Genomic DNA, 25824 nt, shown 5'->3' with positions numbered 1-25824 from the left:
TTTTAGTGAGGGAAGAGAAAAAGAGAAAGACAGAGAGAGAAGGGGGAAGGAGCAGGAAGCATCAACTCCCATATGTGCCTTGACCAGGCAAGCCTGGGGTTCCAAAACGGTGACCTCAGTGTTCCAGGTCGACGCTTTATCGACTGTGCTACCACGGGCCAGGCAGCTTTTAACTTTTTACTTTTTAAACTTTTAAAACAGGTTTATGGACAGGTAAAATGATACAAAAGAAAATAGGAGAAATATGAGATACAGTGAAAACGATAAATATCCTTGTAATTAGAGATGCAAAAGGAAAGGAAAATGGGATAATAGCTATAATTAAAAAGATAAAAACCATGAATACTGTATTCTAAAACAGATAAAAGATATTGAGCCACAGATTTAAGAAGCACCATACAGGACTGTGTACAAAGAAAACTACACACATCTCCTAGTAAAATATATAAAGTTTTAAAAAATGAATCTTAAAAACCAAGAAAAGAATCATTAAGAGCAATACTAAGATTTCAGCTGACATTTCCACAGCAAAGATGGAAGCCAGAGGATAATGGTACATCACCTTCAAAGTGCTAAAAATATATTAATGACTGATCTAGAAAAGTTTCCAGAGCAAGTGTTCTTTTTAAAAATGAAGACAAAATAAAATCAGATAAATAAAAACCGAGATAACTCATCATTAGACTCTACTTTAAAAAAAATACTAGAAATGAGTTTTTTAGAATAAGAAAAATGATCCTAAACAGAAGCAGAGGCAACAAGAGAGGTTAAAATGTATGGGGAAATACAAATATTAACTGCACATACTAAAAAAATGTCCTGTGAGTTTAAAATACATGGAGCAGCCTGACCAGGTGGTGGCGCAGTGGATGGAGCATCAGACTGGGATGCAGAGGACCCAGGTTTGAGACCCCAAGGTCTCCAGCTTGAGCGAGGGCTCATCTGGTTTGAGCAAAGCTCGCTAGCTTGAACCCAAGGTCACTGGCTTGAGCAAGGCGTTGCTCGGTCTGCTGAAGGCCCACAGTCAAGGCACATGTGAGAGAGCAATCAATGAACAATTAAGGTGTTGCAACGCGCAATGAAAAACTAATGATTGATGCTTCTCATCTCTCCGTTTCTGTCTGTCTGTCCCCGTCTATTCCTCTCTCTGACTCTCTCTCTGTCTCTGTAAAAAAAAAAAAAAAAAGATAGAGCATTAATGACATTCATGTATCCACACCCAGGGTCTTCTGACCTGCTCCTGGGGTCCTGCCTGCTTCCTGTCCAGAGATAACCACTACTTTGAATTTTGTGTTTATCACTCCTTTGCTTCCCTCTTTATTTTTACCTATGTACCTATCGCTTCTCGGCCTTTTGGCTAAGATCAAGTGTAGTATTTTTACTTATGTACCTTCCTCAAAATAATGTATCACTAAGTTTGCTTGTTTTTCAACTTATATGAATAGAATCAATTTGTATGCATCTTGTATGCAGCTTTTATTTTATTTTTTTTTGCTTGATATTATATTTGTACAACTCCAGGGAAAGCACCCTTCAGGAATAAGGTGAAATAAAGACATTTTCAGATGATGGAAAAACTTAGAGACTTATTACCAGCAGAAGTAAGTGCTTTAAAAGAAATGACAGAATCTGAAGGGAAATGATATCAGAGAGAAATCTAGAAATTTAGACCTGCAGGACTAAAGGAGGAGCAAAAAACAAAGCAAAACAAACAAACAAAAAACTTGGTAAATAAAAAAATATTTTTCTTATTTTATATTTAAATGCATTTCTTGTAGACAGAATACAGTTTGGCATTGTATTTAAAAAAATACAACCTATCTACATAAAAATTTACATAATGGTTGATACTAAAAAATTATGTGGTAGAGATTTCAATGTATGTGGCTGTAATACATGTGACAACTATAACATAGAAAGGGAGAGTCAAGTGAAATATAGTGCATTTTATTTAAAGTAGTGAATTATTAACTGTAAGAAGACTAAAATATTAGGTACATATTTTTAATCCCTAAAATTCTCACTAAAATATAGATAGATAGATAGATAGATAGATGATACAGATATTGCCACTCAAAAAGAAAATTAAAATGGAACTCTAAAAATTTTCAAATAATAATAAAATGGTAGATATAAATCCAACCAAACAAATAATTACATTAAACTTAAATGGTATCAGTATACCAATTAAATGACAAAGATTATTGTATTGGATTCAAAACAAACAAAACCCAACTCTATGCTGTCTACAAGAGCCCACTAGAATAGAATGGAGTGGAGTGGAATGGAATAGAATAGAATGGAATAGAATAGAATAGAAGTAAAGGGATGGAAAGAAAATACCACTAATCAGAAGAAAGCTGGAGTGGCTATATTAACATAAACATATAAACTTCAAAATAAGAAATATTACCAGAGATAAAGACAGATATTACATAACGATAAAGTGGTCAATTTCTCAAAAAAAAGACAATTTTAAATGTATATGCACCTAACAACAGATTTGCAAAATATATGAAACAAACACTGATAAAACTAAAAAGAGACAGAGAAATCCAAATTATACTTGAAGACTTCAGTATTTTTTTCTCTCAATAACAAACAAGTAGAACAGAAAATCAGCAAGGATATAAAAGACGATAGCAACCACTTTCACCGAATTCACATTCAAAGGACACTATGCCTCAGTAGAGCAGAGTAAATGTTATGTATAGTGCACATGGAACATTCGCTGAAATGGACCACATTCTGGATCATGAAAGAAAATAACAAATTTTAAAGGCACAAAACCATACAAACTATGTACTCTGGAATTAAAATAGAAATCAGTAACAGAAAAATATTTGGAAAAGCCCCCTAATATTTGGAAATTAAGCAAAAATTTCTAATAATACATGAGTCAAATATGGAATCACAAGAGAAACTAAAAAGTGTTTTAATAAAATGAAAATAAAAGCACAACATAACACAATCTGGAGGTATAGCCAATGAGTACTTAGGGGAAAACTGATAGCATTAAATGCTTAGATTTTTAAAAAGTGAAATCTCTCAAATCCATGATCTAATTTTCACAAGGAAACTAGAAAAAGAACAAATTAAACACCCCAAAAAAGCAGAAGGAAGGAAATAATAAATAGCATAAATCAAAAAAATAAAAAACAACAGAGAAAATAATTCAAGCCAAAAGCTGACTTTTTGAAAAGATTAATGAAACTGATAAACTTTTAGCCAATCTATCCAAGAAAAACAAAAGATATAAATTATCAATGTGCCTGACCTGTGGTGGCGCAGTGGATAAAGCGTTGACCTGGAATGCTGAGGTCGCCGGTTCAAAACCCTGGGCTTGCCTGGCCAAGGCACATATGGGAGTTGATGCTTCCTGCTCCTCCCTCCCCCTTCTCTCTCTCTCTCTCTCTCTCTCTCTCTCTCTCTCATTCTCTCTCCTCTCTAAAAATTAATAAATTATCAATGTAAGGAATAACAGCAGTGATATCGTTAGAGATACTACAAATATTAAAAGGATAATAAAGGAATATTACAAATAAGTTTTGTCTTTAAATTAGACAACGTGAATGGAATAATTCCTTGAAAGGCTCAAACTCCCAAAGCTTCTTGAGACACATATGATCAAAAAGATATGACTAAATTACCTTATGATATGTTTGATTTGTAGTAAGATAGTGTTCTCCAGGGTAATGTTCAAAGCACTTGTCAGGTACTGATTGAACTCCTCAAAGAACATTTCATTCCCTTCTTCATATTTCCCATAGTTCTTTGAAAATTCTTTTTGAATGCAGTGATTGGTCAAATGGCAAGTTTTGTCTTGGAAATTATCGACATGATAGGGTTCTGATGCAGTCCGCAGCACGCCCTCTCGATAGAGGTAGATATTGTACTGGTGATCCACCAAGACCCAGCTTCTGCAAGTCAACACAAACAGTCTCACTCAAGTCCTCCAACATTCCTTCATATCAGATATACACATCATCCCCACACCTTGATGTTCTTGGCAGGAAGTAGAGGAAGAAGGTAGGTTCTAAAATTATACAAGGCAGAGCATGAAAATTAAAAGTAGTACACTACCATGACTGTAATGATCAAAGACAACATTTCACCACCAGTGACAGGTGTTCTAAGGTACCAAAAAGCTGAAAATTGATATTGATATTCTGGGAGGAAAGGTCAGGCTTTCTTGTCAGGCTTTCCTGTCCTGTCCCTCCTTTAGGGAGGGGAGGGAGAAGAATGTAGAAGTTTCTGGCTTGCAAGAACAATGGGTCATTCAGTTTTAAATCTAAAATAAAGGTTAACCTAGAAACTTCTTCTCTTTCAACAGGAGGCAGAATTTACATACCACCTTGCATTGACTATAGTTCCTCCCCCTCCCTGGAATCTTGAGAGTAAAATACCTCTAGGCTAGTGAGGGAAGATGAACCCTGGAAAATTTGTAAACATCTTTGATTGTGTTACCTTGAAAGTCTTAATGTTTCTGTGTATCCCCTAAACAAATGTTGTCAGTCCATGCCATGATGTCATGCGCTCCCCCGCCCGTGTGTGATCAAGGGTATATAAGCAGCCCCTGAACTATTTTTGGAACTGCATGATTTGGGTCTGATGCCCCGTGTCAGCCATATGCGGCCGGCATATTTAATAAATCTCCTCTAATAAAACTCTTCAAAATTTATCTGGACTGGGCGTCTCTATGTGAACTCGAAATGAGGTACAGTGCCTTTCAGAATCTGGGGTGCGGTACTTCAGGACACAGGGAGACTTGAATCCATTCAAAAGATACAGCATTTTGAAGAGATTTGATGGGTTTGTTTTTGATAGCTATGTGAATTTACCAGGAATTCCAAACTGCCCTCTTGATGTTCTGCTTATCTGTCAGAACTCACCCTTACTCACTGGACTATCGCCCCTGAAGCAGAGGAATTCCAAGAAGCTGGTCAGCCGCTCCAAGGAGGAGCATTCCGGACATACCAGGACTTTTGATTCAACTCTCCTTTTACCCTATTAAATTCATCCCCCTAGCTTGTACGGGTGCCCTTCTCCCTGGAGAAATGCCCGGCAGGGTTCTTTTCTTCCTTTCAATAAAGCCTGTTACTCTGGTCTTTTCGGACTCCCACGGATTCCAACATTTGGTGCTGAAACCTGAGACAGGGTACTAACTGCCTAGACGATCCCTCTTTGCCGTCCAAACTTACAACCAGGGAAGCAATGGGCAGTGGCAGCTCGTCCTGGGCTTACTCCCTGATTCTGTTTGGACATGTAATTGTAGGTTGATTGGCCAGAGATCTGTCCCTGTCCTGAACCCCTGCTGGATCAGGAGGTAAGAAGTTTTCTCCCTTCCCCTTCCCCGTTGGCTTCTCTTTTTCATAAAAATTTTCTCTGGTCAGACAGTTTTCTCTGACACGCCTCAGCTTTTGAGGGGTTTGACTCTCAGTAGACTGCACGGAAGACTAGGCGCCTAGCCAAATCTCTCCACTCTTTCTCTCTCAGAGCTCCCTGACAGGTGGTAACGACCTCTATCAGGGATGACTCCCCCACACGGAGATTTTCTCCTCTTGGGACAGTGACAAAAGGTGGGGACGCCCCCTCTTGCTCACCTGTCTCCACGGCTCTTCAGAGTCTAAGCCTTCCGACCAGACCCCTCTAAGATGTCTCATAAAAAACCTCACTAAGTTGGGCCTCTCTGACCTTAAGCCAAAAAAACTCATTTTCTTCTGTCACACGGCATGGCCCCAATACAAATTAGACAATGACTCCCATTGGCCTGAAAACGGGACATTCAATTACGATATTCTGAGGGACCTAGATAATTTCTGCCACCAGACTGGGAAGGTCTCAGAGATTCCTTACGTGCAGGCTTCCTTCTACTTTCGCTCCTGTCCTTAATTTCTGTGCCACTTATTCTACACGCAGGCTGTTTTTGGCCAAAGAAACCTCACCTAAAACCTCCGCTCCTAATCTTTCCTTCTCCACAGACTCCCAACTCTCTCCCCCTCCTGCCTGACCCCCAGGGGCACCCCTCTCTTAGGACTCCTTTCTAGTCCCTCTGCAAATCTCTTTCATTTGAGTCTCTTCCCTCCAGAAAACCCCCTACCTTAGCAGGATCCTGTTTCTCATTCACCTGCAAATACCAGTCTCTCTTTCTCCTCCCCTGCTGGCCAGGGGCCCCTCCCTTCTCCACTGTGTTCTTAAACCCCTCCTCCCTCCTTACAAAATGCAGGCTCTACCTTTCTTCTCCTCACCCCAACCCCCCTCCTCACAGACTACAGCTATGCCCTTCTCCCCTCATCCTCTCCCTTCTTCATGGCGACACCACTAACACCTTAACCTCCTCCTCCTCCTGCAGATTCTGACCCTCCTTCTTTCCATCCAGCTGTTTACACTGTCCATCCGTCTGCTTTCTCTCTTCCTCCCCTCTATGCTGACAACTCCTTGCCATCTCGAAAAGCTTAAAATAGCAGAGTTGTCTATTAAGCTATGTGAGTAAATAATTTGTTCTGTCTCTTTGTCAGAAAATACCTCTAGTATAATTTTAATTGAAACAAGTGCGCTCATTTAAATTTCTTAATTTATAATTTATATGTAAAATCTTTGTTTAATGTGTAACTGTGTCTGTTTCTAAGGTCTTAAATCAATAATTACCCACCTCTTAAACCAGGCTTACTCATCCCCATGGACTCTCCCTGCAATACCCCCACCCTTCCTGCTTGAAAACTTTCAGGGGCTTATCGCCTCGTACAAGCCTTACACCTGATCAATGAGGCAGTAATTCCCCTCCATCTAGTAGTCCCTAATCTCTACAAGTTATTGTCACACATTCCCTCAAACACCACTCACTTCAGGGTCCTAGACCTCAACAATGCCTTCTTTACCATTCCTCTACACTCTGACTCTTACTTTCTGTTTACCTTTATTTAAACTGACCTGGACACTAATGCAGCCCAGGAACTTACGTGGACTGTCTTACCCCAGGGGATCAAAAACAGCCCACACCTATTTGGGCAGGCACTAACTCAGGATTTAGCAGCATGCAATCTCAAAACTAGTACTCTCTTACAATATGTAGAAGGCCTACTTCTCTGCAGCCCCTCCCTATCTGCCTCAAGGAGACACACGTCCACCCTTCTTAACTTCCTCACCATGAAGGGATATCATGTCTTCTCTACTAAAGCTCAACTTCACTCTTAGTCCATAGTCTATCTAGGCATCGTCTTAACCCCCACCACCTGAGGTCTCACCCTAGATCAAACTCAGCCCCTCCACAGTCTCCAACCACCTACCACTGCAAATCAAATCCTTTCTTTCCTTGGTCTAATAGGCTTCTTTAGACACTGGATTTCCAATTTTGCTCTCTTAGTCAAGCCCCTCAGTGAGATCTTCTGAGCATGGCTTTTAAGGTCTATAATGGCCAAGGAAGTAACAGAAAAAGGCAAATAAGGCCCAAAAGAAGTCAAGAAATGCCAGCTTTTGGCATATGCTCTTAAAGGTTCCCACACCCTAAAGGGCTTCATAGGATTCCATCAGGGCCCTGCTCCAGAGTGGAAAGAAAGGTCATTGAACTGAAGCCTGCCAGGCTTCCCAGCCCCATCAAGGGACACACCTTGGTTGTGGAAAGAGGGAAACGAGAAGGTAAGCTGCCCCCTTGCTCCATGGAGGGAGGGTTCAGTCTGTTCTAGCCCTGCTCCAACTACCTGTGACCTGACCTTGCCCAGCATGCTGAGAATTGCCACTGAAGGCCCAAGGACATCGTTCATGAGCCTAAGGTATTTCTTCCAAGTAGCAGATAAACTGATCTCATTTCTTATAAACACAAGGGCCATCTGCTATGCCTTGCCTGAATATTTGAATTTTATTTATCCCTCAAAGATCTCTACTGTGGGTATTGACAGTCTGATTTTGTTACTTTATTTAATGTATAGCATCTCCTTTATTCCTCTTGTCTCAATGCCCCATACCTATTATAGGCTGGGACCTGCTGCTAATTCCAGCTAGAAGCAGTGGCCACTAGGACTTAAACTCTAGCTACAAAGTGTAGAAATGTAATCAACCTTCCCTAAGTACTTACAGAATTTACAGGTTACTCAACAGATTGTTCAAAGACTGTCCAGAAGATCCAGCATTACATCACCCAAGGACAGACTTTCATGTGGACAGGTCCACACACTGTGATCCTGACAACTCCCACTGTTGCTAAGGTAGAAAAACAGCATGCCTTACTCCAACCACAAACCTGAAGCTGGTTGGTCTACATATGGCGAATGTATGAAAAACTCACTAAGGACTTCTTTTAATCAGACTTTGGGGAAAGGGAAACTAGGGTAAAACAAAAGCCAACTTAATTATCACTAATGGTTAAGATTTTTAAAATCAAGAGTCCTGACTAGAAAGGAATTGTATGGTTTTGAAAATAGAAGGTATAAGGTATGGAAATACCTTTTAAAGAAAAAGGAAAAGCAAGTTGTTATGAAGGCCAGTTATTTTTGAATAAGAAAGTTTATGAAAGTTGAAGGTTTATGTAAGTTGTAGAAGGTTTGTGCAGGTTGTAAGAAGTTTGAACTGAGAAGAAATAATTTGTACAGTCAGAAAACTGGTTTTCAAAGAATGTTTAATCACTCGCCTAGCTAACAATCCTCTACTCTCCCCACTTATTAGGGCAGCTCTTTCCTCCACCCTGACCATCTGGAGCTCAGAAACAGAGAAATAAAACCGACCCCTTGTCCATCAATTCTCTATCCAACTCTCATCCTATATCACCCAATCAGGGGCTTCCTACTTGTGTGGGACCAACATCTATATATGTCTCCCTACTAACTGGATAGAAACCTGTACCCTAATCTATCTCACCCCAAATATCAACCTAATCCCACCCCATGAGCCTCTTCCAATTCCTAGTATACTAGCCGTCAATCTAAGGACCAAACGAGCTGTACAGGTAATCCCTGTTCTTGTTGCTTTAGGAATCTCTACAGAAGTAGGTCTAGGAGCAGGGGGACTGGCCACTTCCCTATCTTATTCTCTCTCTCTCTCTCTGAAGCCCAGCAAATTTGTAAACATGGAATCAGTGGTTTTGCACAAACTGGGTGTCTTGACTATTGCCTTTCATTGGTCCACACACTCTCCTATTTATTTTTCTAACTTTTGAACCCTGCCTCTTACGTTTGTTCACTAGTTTCTTACAGAACCACATGCAGACCTTCGCCAATCAGAAAATCTACCTGACCCTGCACACCAACCCTGAAACCTGCCTTCATGAAACAGAAAAATCTGGAACTGTATAAAAACACCCCTATTCCAAACAATGGTGGGAAAACCCCTTATTCTCGATACTAGCATCAATTATAGGACCAATCCTAATTTTGTACCTAATTTTAATGCTTACCTCTTTCTTTATCAAGTTCCTGCAGGCTTGAATGAGAGAAATCTCCAGGATTACCTACAATCAAATTCTTTTACAACCCCTACTCCAACTGCAGGGGGAGGTCCACAAAAGAGGCCCCTAATAGGGATAATAGCAGGAAGTAGCTCCAGAAGATAGCCAGTCTGAGACAAACCTCCTTCCTGAACCCCATACCCTTTCCTTCCCCTCACCTCTTTTCCTTTTTATCATACCACAGAGTGGAGAAATGATAGATACATGAATTTACCAGGAATTCCAAACTGCCCTCTTGATGTTCTGCTTATCTGTCAGACCTCACCCTTACTCACTGGACTATTGCCCCTGAAGCAGAGGAATTCCAAGAAGCTGGTCAGCCGCCCCAAGGAGGAGCATTCTGGACATACCAGGACTTTTGATTCAACACCTATTTGTTCGAGACTCTCCTTTTACCCTATTAAATTCATCCCCCTAGCTTGTACAGGTGCCCTTCTCCCCGGAGAAGTGCCCGGCAGGGTTCTTTTCTTCCTTTCAATAAAGCCTGTTACTCTGGTCTTTTCGGACTCCCATGGATTCCAACAGTTTTAAAGGTTAATCTATGAAACCTCTATCTGCCATGTTTGTTAAGTTTAAGTAATTTTAAGAGGAAGATTGTTTATCCTGAAGTGGACCCTACATAGGAGAGCTGACCTGACATCAGGCAGCAGAAACCAAGTCCTTTCTGAGAGGTCAACAGCAGGGCCAAGAGCAAGCTGTGCTGAGGGCCATCGAGGTGTAGAAAGCACCTCCCCTCTTTTCCTTGCCAGGCCCTTCACCCAGAAAGATCAAGACCCAAGATCTGAGGTGTGTTCATGAAATCCTTAAAAAGTGGGTCACTAAAAAGGTCAAGACATATTAGCTGTCAGGATCACGGGACCTGTTGTGTCTGAATTATGTGCTCTGCTTCTTCCACAAGTGAGGCCCATACATTTATCCCTTCTCTTGGGATCCACAAGTCATTTCCAGTAAAGAAAGAAAGAAAAAGAAAAAACTCATAATCTTAGTAACATATTCTAGAAACAAAAAATATTGAAAGAAAAATAGAGGACTAGGCACTGAAGCTCATTTCCATTTGGCTGTGCTCAATTTTGTTAACATATAAACACAGTCAAAGACTCCCTCACATTCCATGTTATCCTCCTCATCACAGATCCTGCATTTTTTTTTCGGATCAGTGAAATAAACAGACAGGAGTGCATTACCGAATGTCAAACTTGCGATGACCTGGTTCCAGGAGCAGAGGGCGCTCGAGGTATTTCTGGATCACGTGTACCTGGCCCTGGTTGTCTATGAAATCCAGAAGTTCTGCAGCATTGGAGGAGATGAGGATGCCTTCACCTATCAGGGCAAAATCAAAACAGAAATTAGTGTAGTTCACCCCAAGAGGAGTCACTTCTGCACAGCCAGAAAGGAAACATTGACAGCAAGAAAACACAGATAGGAGGCTCTTCTTGACCTGCCCACTCTTGTTCCTCAATTCTTCCCTCTTCTGATCTTTCAGGCTCTCCCTCCACCCCGTGAAGCACCAGGTCATTCAACGTTTTGTCTACACAGGGTTGTAAACACTGTCTTGGTGAGCTCTGACCACTAAATTTCATTTCAAAAGACACTCTAAATATCTAAGCACCCTGAATAAATGCTGCTCTCCTGTTGATCACTGGCTACCATGATAAAGACTGACCATGTCTAACATTGTTATCTTCTGGAAATATCAGGAAGAATAGAGCATAGATACAAATATACAAGTGAATTCCCTGCTGCTTTGTAACAGAAAAAAAAATTGGCTACATTCAAAGTGTCTGTCAACATTAAATAAATGATACTGTATCCTTTTTAGCAGTTTCACCAAGATATAGTTTATATGCCATAAAATCCATCTTTTTAAAGAGTACAATTCAATGCTTTTTAGTATATTCCAGCAATCATCACTACAATATCATTTTAGAACATTTTCATCACCTCGCCCCCCTCAAAACCACTAAATCACTGTATCCATTAGCAGTCACTCCCCACTCCTTCCTCATGCTAGCCACTGACAAAGAGTAATGCACTATGGATTTGCCTGTTCCAGATGTTTCCTACAAACAGAATCATCCAGTATGTGGCCGCTTTGTCTGCCTTCTTTCATTGAGTGTCACATTTTCAAGGTCCACCCAGGTTGTAGCATGTGTTCGTGCTTCCTTCCTCTCTATGACGGAATAGTATTCCACTGTATGTATATATTACATTTTGTTCATCAATGCACCAGTTGATGGACATCTGGGTTGTTTCCACTGTTGTTTGGCTCTTATAAAAAATGCTGTATGTAAATTTCCATAGAAGTGTTATATGGACATATGTTTTCAATTCTTTGGGGAATATACATGGGAGTGGAATAATAACAGTAACTTTATGTTTAACTTTTTTACTGCTTTCCAAAACTGATGCGTCATTTTACATTCCTTTGATATGTGAGAGTTCCAATTTTTTCACATTCTTGCCAACACTTACTGTTACCCATCTTCGTGATTATGGCTGTCTTAGTGGGTGTAAAGTGGGATCTTGTTGCAGTTTTGGTTTGCATTTTCCTAATGACTAATAATGTTGAGTACGTTTTCGTGTGCTTATGGGCTGTCTTATTTGTATGCCTTCTTTGGAGAAATTCCTATTCAGATTCTTTGCTCACTTCTTAATTGGGTTATTTGTCTTTTTATTATTGAGTTATAAGAGCTCTTTATACATTCTGGATGCAGGTGACTTATAAGAGATATGATTTCCCAAACAGTTCCATTATTGCATGGACCCCTCATGTTACTCTTTTAAATCTACAAATGCCTCCCTATCTCCCCACCACCACCCACCCATGCCACCCTCCTGACAACCACTAATTTGGTCTCCATTTTTATAGTTTTGCCATTTCAAGAACATTATATAAATAAAATTATATAGTATGTGATCTTTGGGATGGTTTTTTCACACAGCCTAATTCCCTGGAGATTCACCCAAGTTGCTGCATTTAGCATCAGTTCATTCCCTTCTGTTGAGGACTAGTATTCTGTGCTATCAATTTACCAAAGTTTCCTTTATCGTTCATCTTTTGAAGGAATTTGAGTTGTTTCCAATTTGGGGCTATTATGAATAAAACTGCTGTGAACAATCACATACAGTTTTGTGTGGACATGTTTTCATTTATACGGCACAAATGCCCAAGAGTGTGCAAAAGGACCTGGAGCTTACAGGGAGAGACCTCGCTGTATATGTAGAAGTCATCAGAATGTAGATAAATATTTAAGACTATGTAACTAGATGTCCTATCTACCCTCAAGGATTCAGAGTAGAAGGGTCGCTCATCTCAATGTATCATTAAAATCTAGCACACAATTTTCACAAAGAAATGTGAACCTACAGGAATGGGAGGCCTACAGGAATGGGTGGAAGAGCCAGCAATGCCAACTCACCTTTGGCACCGGCAGATGACTTGGCAATCCAAACATTGCCCTCTCCATCTTCCTTCTTTTTGTTATAAGAAGCCAGGAAGAATTCCCTTTCATCTGTCCTTGAGCTATGGATCGGTGGGTCGATTCCATTCTGTGTGGGAGCAGCTGGAGTCTTGAGATTAGTGGGATAAATCACATAGGACTCGGGGAACCATGTGCAGGACTCGACCAGTTCTGGGCTTGTCTTGATTAGCCTGGCAGATGACAGAAAGTCAATCTCCCTTTTTAGCACTCTGTCACTCTTCAGAAAAGCCAGTGCTACCTCTATAGCTCATCAGGGAGGCAGAGTGTAACTGGGAGCCAGAGGCTGCTCTCCTTATCCTACCCAGTCTTTGCTCTTGGCCTCCTTGGGCCAACCTGTAATGCACTATCAGGTGCACACAGCTACACATGCAACCTCAAAGGCATGTGTCAGCTGATTCAAAAGGGACCTAATGTCCAGAACCTCAGCTCCTTTTAAAATGCATCTCTAAGGAAACTTAACTTGAAATAATCCTGAGCCAATACCTTCCTGGCTTTGGAGACTGAATAAAGGAAGAACATTTTTAATGGGACACAAAAGACTCCAGTGGTCATAACTACACATACCTCTTGCCCCCCAAATAACATGACACAACAGAAGATAAAGTCATGCTCTGGACAAGGCACTTAATAAACAGCAGGGCTCATGAAGGGCTTCCCACCTCATCTACTCTCCACTTGGTCCCCTGCGGGGGAGGCACCAGCATCATATTTCATAGGCCAGGCTTTCGGTCACAGAGAAGTAAGTACATTTCCCACATCACACAAGTTGTAAGACACAGCAGAATACAAGTCCCCTAGCCCTCAAGTCCTAACCCTACACTGACCTCGCTCCCCAGTAATCAGAGCTGGGGAGCAACCAAACACATGCACAGGCTTTCCCTAAGCCAGGCCCCTCTTCTACAAAACTGTTAATGTTAAGCTTATGTTAAAATTCACCTGCAGCCTGACCTGTGGCGGCACAGTGGATAAATTGTCAACCTGGAATGCTGAGGTGGATGGTTTGAAACCCCAGACTTGCCCCATCAAGGCACATATAGGAAGCAACTACAAGTTGATGCTTCCTGCTCCGCCCTCCCCTCTTTTTCTCTCTGTCTCCTCTCTCTAATAAATCAATAAATAAAACCTTTAGAAAAATTCACCTGCAAAACCAGTCTATGAGCAAATGGCAAAAATAATGAGGAAAAATTAAAATTTAAAATAAAGTTATTTTAAAGTTATATGACAGGATTTGAGTTCCTTGAGCTAAAAGAAACCCATATTTCTAATTCACTGAATGTTCAATTCTACCCACATCGTTCAACAGGGTGGCCACCAGTCACATGTGACTTCTGAGCACTTAAAATGTGGCCAGTGTGACTCAGGAACAGAATCTTAAATTTAGTTTAGTTTTCATTTAAAAGCCAAAGCATTGTGAACTATTTGTCCATTAAGTACAACATCATTGCGTTGGTAGGAGGACATTTTGCTCTAACCACTGCGTGATCTGCAACATTTGCTGTATCGCAGCATGCACATCAACTGCATTTGTTGTTACTAGTATTACACAGAAACACATCACTGTTCCACTCAGGGACACTGGATTGATTCAGTCCGTGTGGATTTTTTCATGCACTTATGAAACAATATAATGTGTTTATTATGCAGACAACATGATTTACAGTGATCACTAGGTAAATCACAATTGGTAACTAAAGTGAAATATAATTATTTTTCTAGTTAAAAAAAAGTATGGATAAGCTTTAAATTTAAAATAAAGGCATACTACAGATGCAGCCAAATTCAATAGGGATGCAGATGCTAGAACTACAACCAGAACAGTTAGGGGGGGGAAAGCCCTAGAAGAAGGTATGCCATGAATTTTATAATGAATGACAACTGTAGTTTGTTGTGGCAGAGTAAAATGAGCATTGCTTGTACAGAAGACATTTTCAGCAAATACAAAATGATTTCGATAAGCATCTTTTTCTCAACAATCAAAAAAGAATCAATGAAATAAGTGACTGAAATCCAAATTAAATATTCACCAAAATATTTAAACAAATTTTTAATAGGATCTGTGCTTGTAACTTTAGTCAGCTATAAACTGATTTGGATTCCCCCCTCCAAAAAAAAGGAAGAAAGAAAGAAAAAGAAAGAAAGAGAGAGGGGGGGAGGGAGGGAGGGAGATAATTTTAGATGGAAATGTGGTAAAATAAATTATTTTAAGAAAAAGACTAAAAAATTTTTTTACAAAAAGTGAACAATTTTTAGTGAAGCCAGTTAAGTAATTGCCTATAGAGTACAAAATGTTTCTAACAAAATTAAAGATTGATTCAAAACTTGAAACTTTAGAACATCTTATTAATCTTTAGATGAATGGTGTGACATCAGAAACATTGTGCAATTAATACTTTGGGTATGTTTCCCTCAAAGGATTTACAAATATATGCAAAAAAATTGTCAATTGCAGCCTAAAAAATATCAAACTCGTGTAGCTAGTTTTTAATCTTTTACATCTGTCAAAGAAGAGTTTCACTTACATGTGAAAAAATCAGTTTCTAATACAACAGAGAGTACTCTAGCTAGGTTGGGTTAAAATTTAGATTTAGTGGGATTTTAAAAGACAGCTGTTTCCTTTATTGCTTCACTCTACTGTCTGAGACATCCTGGAAACACCTGCATTCAGTGTTCTGAAGCCCACGCCACAGACAGTATCATGGATACAGTGGCAAAGATGGTTTAGTATATACAGTACTTGGGAATGCTACAGTGATTCACCAGGCAAGAACTGTTGCAAGAAACAGAAGACAGTGTTTAATGATGCTGTGCTCTTTGCCGAGGATAGTCAGAGGGAAGAGTTTTGCAAAGATTTAGTGTATAGTTAATTCAATTAATGTTTTCTTGCAATTAAAGGAATGCTTTTCAAATCATTATTTTCAACAATTCATTATTTCACTCAATAATCAAAGGTTAAAAATGGTAGCATAATTCTCACACTGCTATAAACAAGCTAATTTTAAAGCTCTGAGGAAGGGAAAAGAAAACCTTATTTATGACCTAGCCAGACAGGTATGAGAATTTATGTTCCAACTTTATAATGTAAGTCAATAATAATAATTTTACATATTTTATAACATGAATTTATTAGATTAACAATTAATATGCAGATTTTAATTATAACAGAAAATTGGCTATAAAAAGTTAGGAAAAATTTGAAGAACACTTGTTTGATATTAATATATTCAGTTTCTTTTTACTTTATTTAATACTCTTAAATTTGAGGGTACTTCTACTGAGTTAACACAAGAGTTGGTAAAGTTACTTAACTTGGATGTAGTTTTGAACATGATATGCTTTTGCTTTATTTTTTAAATTTTATTTACTGATTTTTAGAGAGAGGAGAGAGGGAGAGAAAGAAGGGGGAGGAGAAGAAAGCATCAACTCATAGTAGTTGCCTCCTCTATGTGCCTTGACTGGGCAAGCCCACGAGTTTTGAACTCGCAATCTCAGCATTTCAGGTTGAAGCTTTATCCACTGTGCCACCAAAGGTTAGACTGCTTTTGCTTTAAAGCCAAGTCAATTCTTCTAATAAAATGAACCCATTTTGTCAATGTGCATGTGATTATTAAAGGAAAATGTTTTTTGGTATTCAATTCAGTTACTGAAAAATTTTTACATAGATGAGAACAAATTGGGTATGTAACTATTTTCCAAGCATAAATTTTTATAAAATCTAAATACAGAATGAGGGGTCTGCAATGAAAATTTAGCGTCTGAATTAAAATGTGCTATAAATGTAAAATACATGAGACTTTGAAGACTCAGAATGAAAAAAAAAAACTGAAATATATCATTCATTGTTTTTCATATTAATTACATGTCAAAATAATAAATTGAATTATCTGATTAAAATATATTATTAAAATAAATTGCACTTGTTTCTTTGTACTGCTTTTGTTTTTTTGTTTTGTTTTGTTTTTTACAGAGACAGAGAGAGAGTCAGAGAGAAGGATAGATAGGGACAGACAGACAGGAACGGAGAAAGATGAGAAGCATCAATCATCAGTTTTTCATTGTGACACCTTAGTTGTTCATTGATTGGTTTCTCATATGTGCCTTGATGGGGGGGGAGGGATACAGCAGACCGACTGATCCCTTGCTCGAGCCAGCGACCTTGGGTCCAAGCTGGTGAGCTTTGCTCAAACCAGATGAGCCCGCGCTCAAGCTGGCAACCTCGAGGTCTCAAACCTGGGTCCTCCGCTCTTTGTACTGCTTTTAATGTGGCTGCTAGGAAATTTTAAATCATACATGAGGTTGGCATTCTATTTCTGCTGGACAGTGCTGGCCTGCAGGGTAACCTGCATTTGGAAGCCATTTCTTGTATAAAAACAAGACCAGTTTCTATAGGAAGCTCCTTGCATTTGTCCCATTTCCTCATAAGACAATTTGGAAAGAATTCGTGAGTGGAGGTTTATTTCTACAAATAACCTACAAGGGAGAAATGCTCACAAGAGGAAAAGAGTCCCCAACCTGAGCCAGAAGAAAGCCCTCAGGGCTCTGAGCCTCTGGCCTTGGAGCCTCAATGGTTTTCTGACACTCTGAAGCAATAGCAGGAAGGTGTCTACTGCACAGGGTCCAGTGGAGGATCCCATTAGAACCCTCTGGGGGATGTATAGTCACTGTTCATGGTCTCCTGTGTACAGACGAGAACCATTCTGGCTCTACACTAACTGCTGTGGCCCTGGGCACTCCAGCTGTCCTCTGTGAGCTGCCATTTAAGATGACATTTTTAAGCTCCCTAAGCCCTTTTGAGCCAGGCAAAATTATGGGAGACAAAATGACAAAGGGAACCATCACCTCCTGGAACTACTACAGTTCCTCAGAGGATACCTGAGAGAATAAAGGATACTTATGAAGATGAGGACAAGCCCAGCCTGCATAAGTCAAGACATCACAGACTGTGTCACATGTCACTGAGGGGCAAAGAGCAGTATGATCACCACCATCCCCATTTCACAGATGGGACACTGGAAATCAGTGTGGCACTGTCCGGCATTCTGGTGATCAGATACCTACTCATGACTCCAGTCCTGTACGTCTCACTCCACCTCAGTCTAGCTGCTAAACATGCAAATATGTAGAAAATGTTTTACAGTATCCTCTGCTCCTACTTATAAAATCAAAATCTATCTTTATAGAAACAATCATAGAAAAAAAAAGATTGAATAAACATTTTACAGTAATTTCTAAATGAATAAACTGGATAAGCAATCATGTTTCACTTTCAGTTCTAGTGAAAGAATCTTTTGCATCTAATATGTAATAAAAATGTAAGCAGAAGACTTCGGAAAGCCTTGGTCTCCTTTAGAAGCAGCTAGCAAATCAGGAAAACCCATTACTGAGAGGAGTGATACAGAGTTACTGGTGCCAGTGATTCTGAACAAAAAGGGGGATATATTCCTATGAATACTCATCTTGTAAATGTCTAGAGTCTAGAAAGAAATGTGAGTGAGGAAAGAGCAGGTGCACTGAATCATGTCTTTTCACCTAAATGATTTGTTTGGCTGCACATACATGTTCACTAGTCATCATGGAAGTGACCAGAGACCTGCTATTACCCTGATTTTAGGGGTCATATCTACCTTTCCTATTGAAATGATAACACCAGCAGTGATGATCATAATACTTAATAACTATAAGATCTTTGACTTATACACTGTGAACTAGGAGGCAGATATTAGTCAAAGCCTTTACATAAATTACCTTACACCTGACAACAACCCGGAGGTAGTTACTATTATTATCCACATTTTATAGAGAAGAAAACTGAATCACAGAATCACATGGTCCCTGTGTACCCCTGTGCCCCACACTTTATACACACCACCTATTCCATTCTTACAACCATCTATGTGGAATCTCGTGGAGCTTAGAGGGATGAGGATATTTGTCTAAACCAGGGGTCTCAAACTCAATTCAACATGTGGGCTGCAGAGCAAGATCACAGCAGTTCGGCGGGCCGCGCTAGGTCTACAAAAGGCAACTGTTACGCAACACTTTTCTCACTGCAGTTGAAAACAAAAAAAAAAATCAGTACAACAAGCACAATCATACATGCAGTTTACTCAGTGTCACAAAACGACCAGAAACTGTAGTTTGCATCACAACTGCTGTTAACTAAGCTAATATCTAGCTAGGATGCTAGAGAAATGAAAAATACCAGTAGGCCCCTAGGCTTACTTAATTTTATCCAAAATATTTTGAACTTCGTGGATTAGTCTGCGGGCCGCGAGTTTGAGACCCCTGGTCTAAACTAACAGGAGGCCCTTCACCATTGCAACCAAAAAAATAAAGTACCTAGGAATAAATTTAACCAGGGAGATTAAAGATTTATACTCGGAAAATTATAAAACATTGATAAAAGAAATCAGGGAAGATACATATACCGTGCTCATGGTTAGGAAGAATAAACATTATTAAAATGTCTATATTACCCAAAGCAATTTATAAATTCAATGCAATACCAATTAAAATACCAATGACTTACTTCAAAGATATAGAACACATATTCCAAAAATTTATATGGAACCAAAAGAGAACACGAAAAGCATCAGCAATCTTCAAAAGGAAGAATAAAGCGGGAGGTATCACACTTCTGGATATCAAGTTATATACTACAAGGCCATTGTACTCAAAACAGCCTGGTACTGGCATAAGAACAGGCATATAGATCAATGGAACAGAACTGAGAACCCAGAAATAAACCCACACTTTTATGGACAACTGATATTTGACAAAGGAGGTAAGAGCATACATTGGAGTAAAGACAGTCTCTTCAACAAATGGTGTTGGGAAAATTGAACAGCTACCTGCAAAAAAGTGAAACTAGACCACCAACTTACACCATTCACAAAAATAAACTCAAAAGGGATAAAAGACTTAAATGTAAGCCGTAAAACTATAAGCATCTTAGAAGAAAACATAGGCAGTAAGCTCTCTGACATCTCTCGCAGCAATATATTTGCCAATTTATCTCCACAGATAAGTGAAATAAAAGACAGGATAAACAAATGGGACTATATCAAACTAAAAAACTTTTGCATAGCTAAAGACAATAAGAACAGAAAAAGACAAACTACACAATGGGAGAATATATTTGACAATACGTTTGATAAGGGGTTAATAACCAAAATTTATAATGAACTTGTAAAACTCAATACCAGGAAGACAAACAATCCAATCAAAAATGGGCGAAAGAAATGACTAGACACTTCTCCAAAGAGGACATACAGATGGCCAATAGGCATATGAAAAAATGCTCAACATCACTAATCATTAGAGAAATGCAAATTAAAACCACAATGAGATATCACCTCACACCAGTCAGTATGGCGCTCATCAACAAAACAACACAGAATAAGTGCTGGTGAGGATGTGGAGAAAAGGGAACCCTCCTGCACTGCTGGTGGGAATGCAGACTGGTGCAACCTCTGTGGAAAACAGTATGGAGATTCCTCAAAAAACTGAAAATCGAACTGCCTTTTGACCCAGCTATCCCACTTTTAGGAATATACCCCAAGAACACCATAGCACTGTTTCAAAAGGAGAAATGCACCCCCATGTTTATGGCAGCATTGTTCACAATAGCAAAGACCTGGAAACAGCCCAAGTGTCCGTCAGTGGACAAGTGGATTAAAAGGCTTTGGTACATATATACTATGGAATACTACTCAGCCATAAGAAACGATGACATCGGATCATTTACAACAACATGGATAGACCTTGATAATATTATACTGAGTGAAATAAGTAAATCAGAAAAAACTAAGAACTATATGATTCCATACATAGGTGGGACATAAAAATGAGACTCAGAGACATAGACAAGAGTGTGGGGGTTACAGGGTTGGGGGGAGGAGAGGGAGAGGGTTGGGGGAGGGGAGGGGCACAAAGAAAACCAGTTAGAAGGTGACGGAAGACAATTGGACTTTGGGTGATGGGAATGCAGCATAATCAAATGTCAAAATAACCTAGAGATGTTTTCTCTGAACATATGTACCCTAATTTATCAATGTTACCCCATTAAAATTAATTTTAAAAATAAACTAACAGGAGGAAGATGTGGGATTACAAGATCAGCAGATAATGTTGCTTCCTTTACCATAGGATACTGTTCTTATGACACCTGCCATAACCCAACTTTGCAGAGGGGGGCAGTGTAGCAGATGTAATTATGCCTGGCCAAGTGTCCTTTCTGAGGGAACCCTCACTGATGTGAGAGTGGCAGCCAAGAGCCTGTGCACCCCCTTCTCCAGGGACCAGCCAGACCCAGAAATGTCCCCCCCATCTGACAAATGCTAGAGTGCAAAATACATCCCCTGTGCCTCACTTAGACTAGAAGCCCACCGCGGCTCTGCTTTTAGTAGCCTCCTCACCTCTGAGACAGAGAGGCCTCATCGAGTGCTAGATGGTAGAGTTCTGGATAGCAATCAAAGTAGCTTAGTAGAAGCTCCAGAACCAATATGTGTTGGCTTTTAAAATGAAAGTATTGTTGCCTTTTAAAAATAACCCATTTTCCCTTAAGTGCTTCGTGATCAAAGCTAACACCATTTATGTACAAAATCAAGACCAGATTGTAGAGAATACTTACTTCACTAACGATGCTTTGCGGCACAGTTTGTCAGCCCCCCTGTAGTAATTCACCAGCTGCACCAGGCCAGGCTCGTGACCTGTGGAGGAAAAGGAGGTCAGAAAAGGGCCAGGACAGGTGCAAGAAATGGTGAACAGCCATGGCACACCCAGCTTTTTCTCTCCCTTTCCAGACTGGTGGTTAGAGAAGGAACAATTTGGCTCTGGCTGGTTGGCTCAATGGCAGAGCATCCGCCCAGAATGTGGATGTCCTGGGTTCCATTCCAGGTCAGGGAACACAGGAGAAGCAGCCATTAGCTTCTCTACCCATCCCCCTCTCTCTTCTCTGTCTCTCTCTTCCATTCCATGTCAGGAAACACAGGAGAAGCGCCCATCAGCTTCTCCACCCCTCCCCCTCCTCTTCTCTGTCTCTCTTCCTCTCTTGCAGCCATGGCTTGATTGGAGCAAGTTGGCCCTCAGTGATGAGGATGGGTCCATGGCCTCCACCTCAGGCACTAAGAAGAGCTTGGTTGCTGAGCAACAGAGCAATGCCCCAGATGGGCAGAACATCGCCCCCTAGTGAGCTCGATGGGTGTACCAAGACCAGCTCAGCAATGGATGTGAACGAAAAGAAGGCGCTGCAGGACTTAAGAAAAAAACACACACAAGACACAACATAAAGAAAAGGTGGGTACAGGGGACTCCCAGCCTCTAGGACTGAGAGCCCAGATCTCTGTAGCCTCATTGTATTTATTCATGTCTTTGCTTATAAAGCAAATTAGCAAAGCCTGGGTCAAATTAGTCTAGAATGGATTCCGGTACAGAACTAATACCTTTCAGGTACGCAGGAAAATGGCTATAGGGATCAGCTGTTTCCTAAAACAATCTCATCAGTGCTTGCCAGGGCAGCATTCTGCTCCTGCAGGACTTGGTGTTCCAAAGTCTGCACCAAAGACTTGTCTCAGGACAACAGTCTAATTCCTGGCCATTTTCCTCCATGGGTGGATCCTGGTCGGGCTGCAGGTGGGAATCTGTCTCTGTCTCTCCTCCTCACACTGAATAAAAAAATAAAAGAAAGAAAAGGAACAATTCTGCTACCCTGCACCTGTACTGCCCCTTGCTCCAGCATCCCACTGGCACACTCAGTCTCCGCATAGTGAATATTATAATAACCTCATGGACCTGCCTGAGACCACGTAGCCTTCGCTGTTCTTAGAGTAGAGGGGTACTTACTTCCTATTTCCCTTCTCCCGGATCCCCTCCGCATCTCTCCCAAACTTTAATATACTGATTTATGAGTTATCTCTATACAGTAAGACTTCAGCGGCATCACGCTCCTAACCTCCCTAGCCTTGTTCCCCATAGCCACCAGGGAAGGCAGCAGAATGGATGCCCCTTGCTCTCCAGAATGTCTGCCTCTGCAGGCTTCTACGAAAGCCACCAGAAGGTGAAGGAAGACAGTGAAGAGGTCATGTTCAATAGATTTTATGGCAAGCCCCTTCTTTCATAAAATCAGAACAGAAAGGATACAAATAGAAACAAAAGCCTCAATTTTTGCTTAAAATCCTAACAAAATGCATTGAATTTCCAGCAACAAAAACAAAGTAAAGTCAAAGAAAATGAATTTGAGTTGAAGTTGCAAGAGGTAAGAATACTTGATCTAAGCACAGTAGATAATTGAATAAAAAGTGTCAGGCACTACCTGGTTGTCACCAGCTCCCTGGCTCACACCTGGGCTGCCTACCTTCTACCCCATGATCCCGGCATCCTGAACCTTTACCTGACTTCTCCTTGTGGTTTGGGCAGTGAACTGTAAGCAAAAGGAAAATACGCAGTGAACTGTAAGCAAAAGGAAAATACGCCTACAGTGAGGGCATAAAACCATTTTGGTTGTGAGATGCTGATTTCTTTCCTGCAAACACCAAATGTTTACTATTCCTCTGCTGACTCTGTGGGGCCTGTTTAGGATTTGGACCTGCTGGGTGGTTCTGCTCCCTCTTCCCAGGCCTGAGCTCCATGGCAATGCCATCTCTCTGCTTCAGCCTGGCAGAACCATTTCCCTGTTTTTAAAGCTAGGATTGCAGCTAAGCTTGTATAGCCAAGCTCTGCAGAGAGGAAGTCAGGCAAGCTGGGAAGTGGATGGAGAAAGGAGGAAAATAACATTTCCAATTTTAAGCTGGTTTTCTTCTTGGAGGGAAGGTGTTCTCTGTGCAGAGGGCTTCCCGAGGAGACAGTTGACAAAAGGGGATCTCCAGGCAAATTCCCCACATTCCAAGATTTCTGGGGGTTGGAGCCAAACCCACCATGCATCATAAACTTGTAATAACCATAAAAAGCAGTTCATGGTAACATTTCAAAGAAAAAATTTCAGTCAGGCTGTGCTGCCACACCCTTCCTTCCCCAAACCATCACGATTGCACATGGCCCCAGTCAAAGGCTCTAAGCTCACAGTAGCAGTTGGTTCCAAATGGCCTGTCTTCAGTCTCTACCCTTTTAACCTCCCTAACCCTAACCACACCTATTTCTAAAACCATTTCCTCTCCTGGACACAGAACACTGCTCTGTTTGTCCTCCAAGGCAGAGATGGCTTTTCTTCACTGTTTATTCTGTTTGGGTCTTTCTTTGGCCTATGATTTGGCCCCATCCCAGGGAATTCTGGCAGGCAGCTTGGCTACCAGGACAGGGGCTGCACTTCCTGGTAACTGTGCAGCAGGGAGAGGCCTGGACAGGTCAGGGGGATGTGAGTAGAAGCCCCTGCACGACTTCTGGATTACATCATCAGAAGAGGAGTGCAGTGGTCCGCTCCTCCTCCCCCTCCCATAGAAGTCCGCGTGCACTTGGTGGTACCAAGCCAGCTCCAACCATGTGAATGAAGCAGGGAAGAGGCTGAACCCAGCGTCGTGTAAAATCTGCATGCAGTGCCCCATTGTGAACCCACGAGAACACACGTTCTTTGATGAAGCCAAAGCAGGGTCTGAAACCACACGTACCCCGCCCTTCCGTGGGCTCCCTTCTGAAGCTTCTGCTTTTGGAATCCAGGTCTTTTCCAAATCCCTGGCAGTTTATCTGAGCCTTGAGGGAGCTGAATCCATGGGCTTTCCACCGCTCACAAGTGCCCCTCCCGCACCCACAGCAGGCCGGGAGCAATCCTCCAGCCAGATGTGACCCGGCTCCGTGAAGCCTCCCCGCCCCGAGCTCGGCCCGCGGACCTGCCGGGTGAGGGCGTCGGGCCGGGAATGGGGGGCGTCGGCCCGGAGATGGAGAGACGGGCGCGCGGCCCCGGGACTGGGGACGTCGGACCTGGGATGGAAGTAAGCGCGGCCGGGGGTTTGGGGGGACGTCCGGCCCAAGCATAGGGACATAGGCCGGGAGGATGTGGGGGCGGTCAGCCGACGTCCCGGGGGCTGCAGGACGGTCCATTGTCAGGTGGCCTCTCGGTGACTAGGGTCTGAATCCGATTCCGAAGACGAGAAACATTAAGAACGATGGTTTTAACCTTTAGGGGTCCGTGTCTTATCTGCCCGAGGAGCGACGGGAGAAAGATCTGCAGCCGTAACACAAAAGCGCCAGCTGCAGCGGGGGGGGGGGGGGGGGGGGGGGGGGGGCGGAAGGAAGGGGGCGCAGGCGGGAACCAGGACGCTCACCCAGTCTCCCGAAGGGCAGCCGGTTCCGCTCTCCCAGCATCAGGTTGAACCTGGGGTTGTCGCGCCGCAGCCTCTTCCAGTGGCCGGAGGCGATCAGCAGCCGGGAGACCTCGGCGTAGACGCTGCTGTTCTCGTCGCGAACTACAAAGGTGAACATGGCGAGGCCGCCAGCGCAGGGCGCGGGGACCTGCAGCTCCGCTTGGAACCCGCTAGGGAAGTGCCTAGGCCCGGGTCCCTGCGTCCCCGTCCAGCCACAGGACACGGAACTCCAACCCCGCCCCGCCTCCGCGCGTCCCTGCTTCCCTGGCCCGCGCGTGCCCGATTCCCCAGACCCGGACGCACAGGCCAGTGTCCGCGTCCCCGCCTGGAGCACAGGCCTCCGCGCCCGGACAGTGCCCCGCCTCTGCTCGTCCCCGCCCCCAGAGTCCCCGCCCCGCATCCCGTCCCGCCCCTCACGTGCCCAGGGTCGTAGCCGAGGGAGACCCGTCCCGCGCTGCGGAGGGAGGGTAGGGCGCTGTGCGTCCGCCGCAGGGGCTGCAAGGGGCGTAGGGAGGGACACTAGACAGGTACCGAGGATTGGGGCGCGTCCTCCAGAGCTCAGGGTCACAATCCGGAGGGCGCTGCAAGCAGAAGAGGGATTTTTCTATCTACTATT

General features: G+C 42.1%; 1 protein-coding gene and 1 pseudogene across 3 annotated transcripts in view; one reads left to right on the top strand and one right to left on the bottom strand.

The window, feature by feature from the left end:
• The window catches only part of TTL (tubulin tyrosine ligase), a 35407-nt gene extending 9871 nt beyond the window's left edge, over positions 1-25536 (bottom strand). For all 3 annotated transcript variants that reach the window (XR_010730346.1, XR_010730347.1, XM_066267681.1), the window contains exons 1-5: positions 25170-25536; positions 21548-21626; positions 12856-13088; positions 10621-10756; positions 3651-3920 (exon numbers count right to left, since the gene is read on the bottom strand). Coding sequence is in view for 1 of the 3 variants with exons in the window: in XM_066267681.1 (XP_066123778.1) it covers positions 3651-3920; positions 10621-10756; positions 12856-13088; positions 21548-21626; positions 25170-25326 (875 nt within the window). In the remaining 2 variants the exon portion in view is untranslated. The remainder of the gene's footprint in view (positions 1-3650; positions 3921-10620; positions 10757-12855; positions 13089-21547; positions 21627-25169) is intronic.
• Positions 1338-1478, top strand: LOC136332542 (U2 spliceosomal RNA; annotated as a pseudogene).
• Positions 25537-25824: the final 288 nt, after the last annotated feature.

The sequence above is a fragment of the Saccopteryx bilineata genome, chromosome 3 (genome assembly GCF_036850765.1).
Source record: "Saccopteryx bilineata isolate mSacBil1 chromosome 3, mSacBil1_pri_phased_curated, whole genome shotgun sequence".
Lineage (NCBI taxonomy): Eukaryota > Metazoa > Chordata > Mammalia > Chiroptera > Emballonuridae > Saccopteryx > Saccopteryx bilineata.
This window is presented reverse-complemented; position numbering and strand designations above follow the sequence as displayed.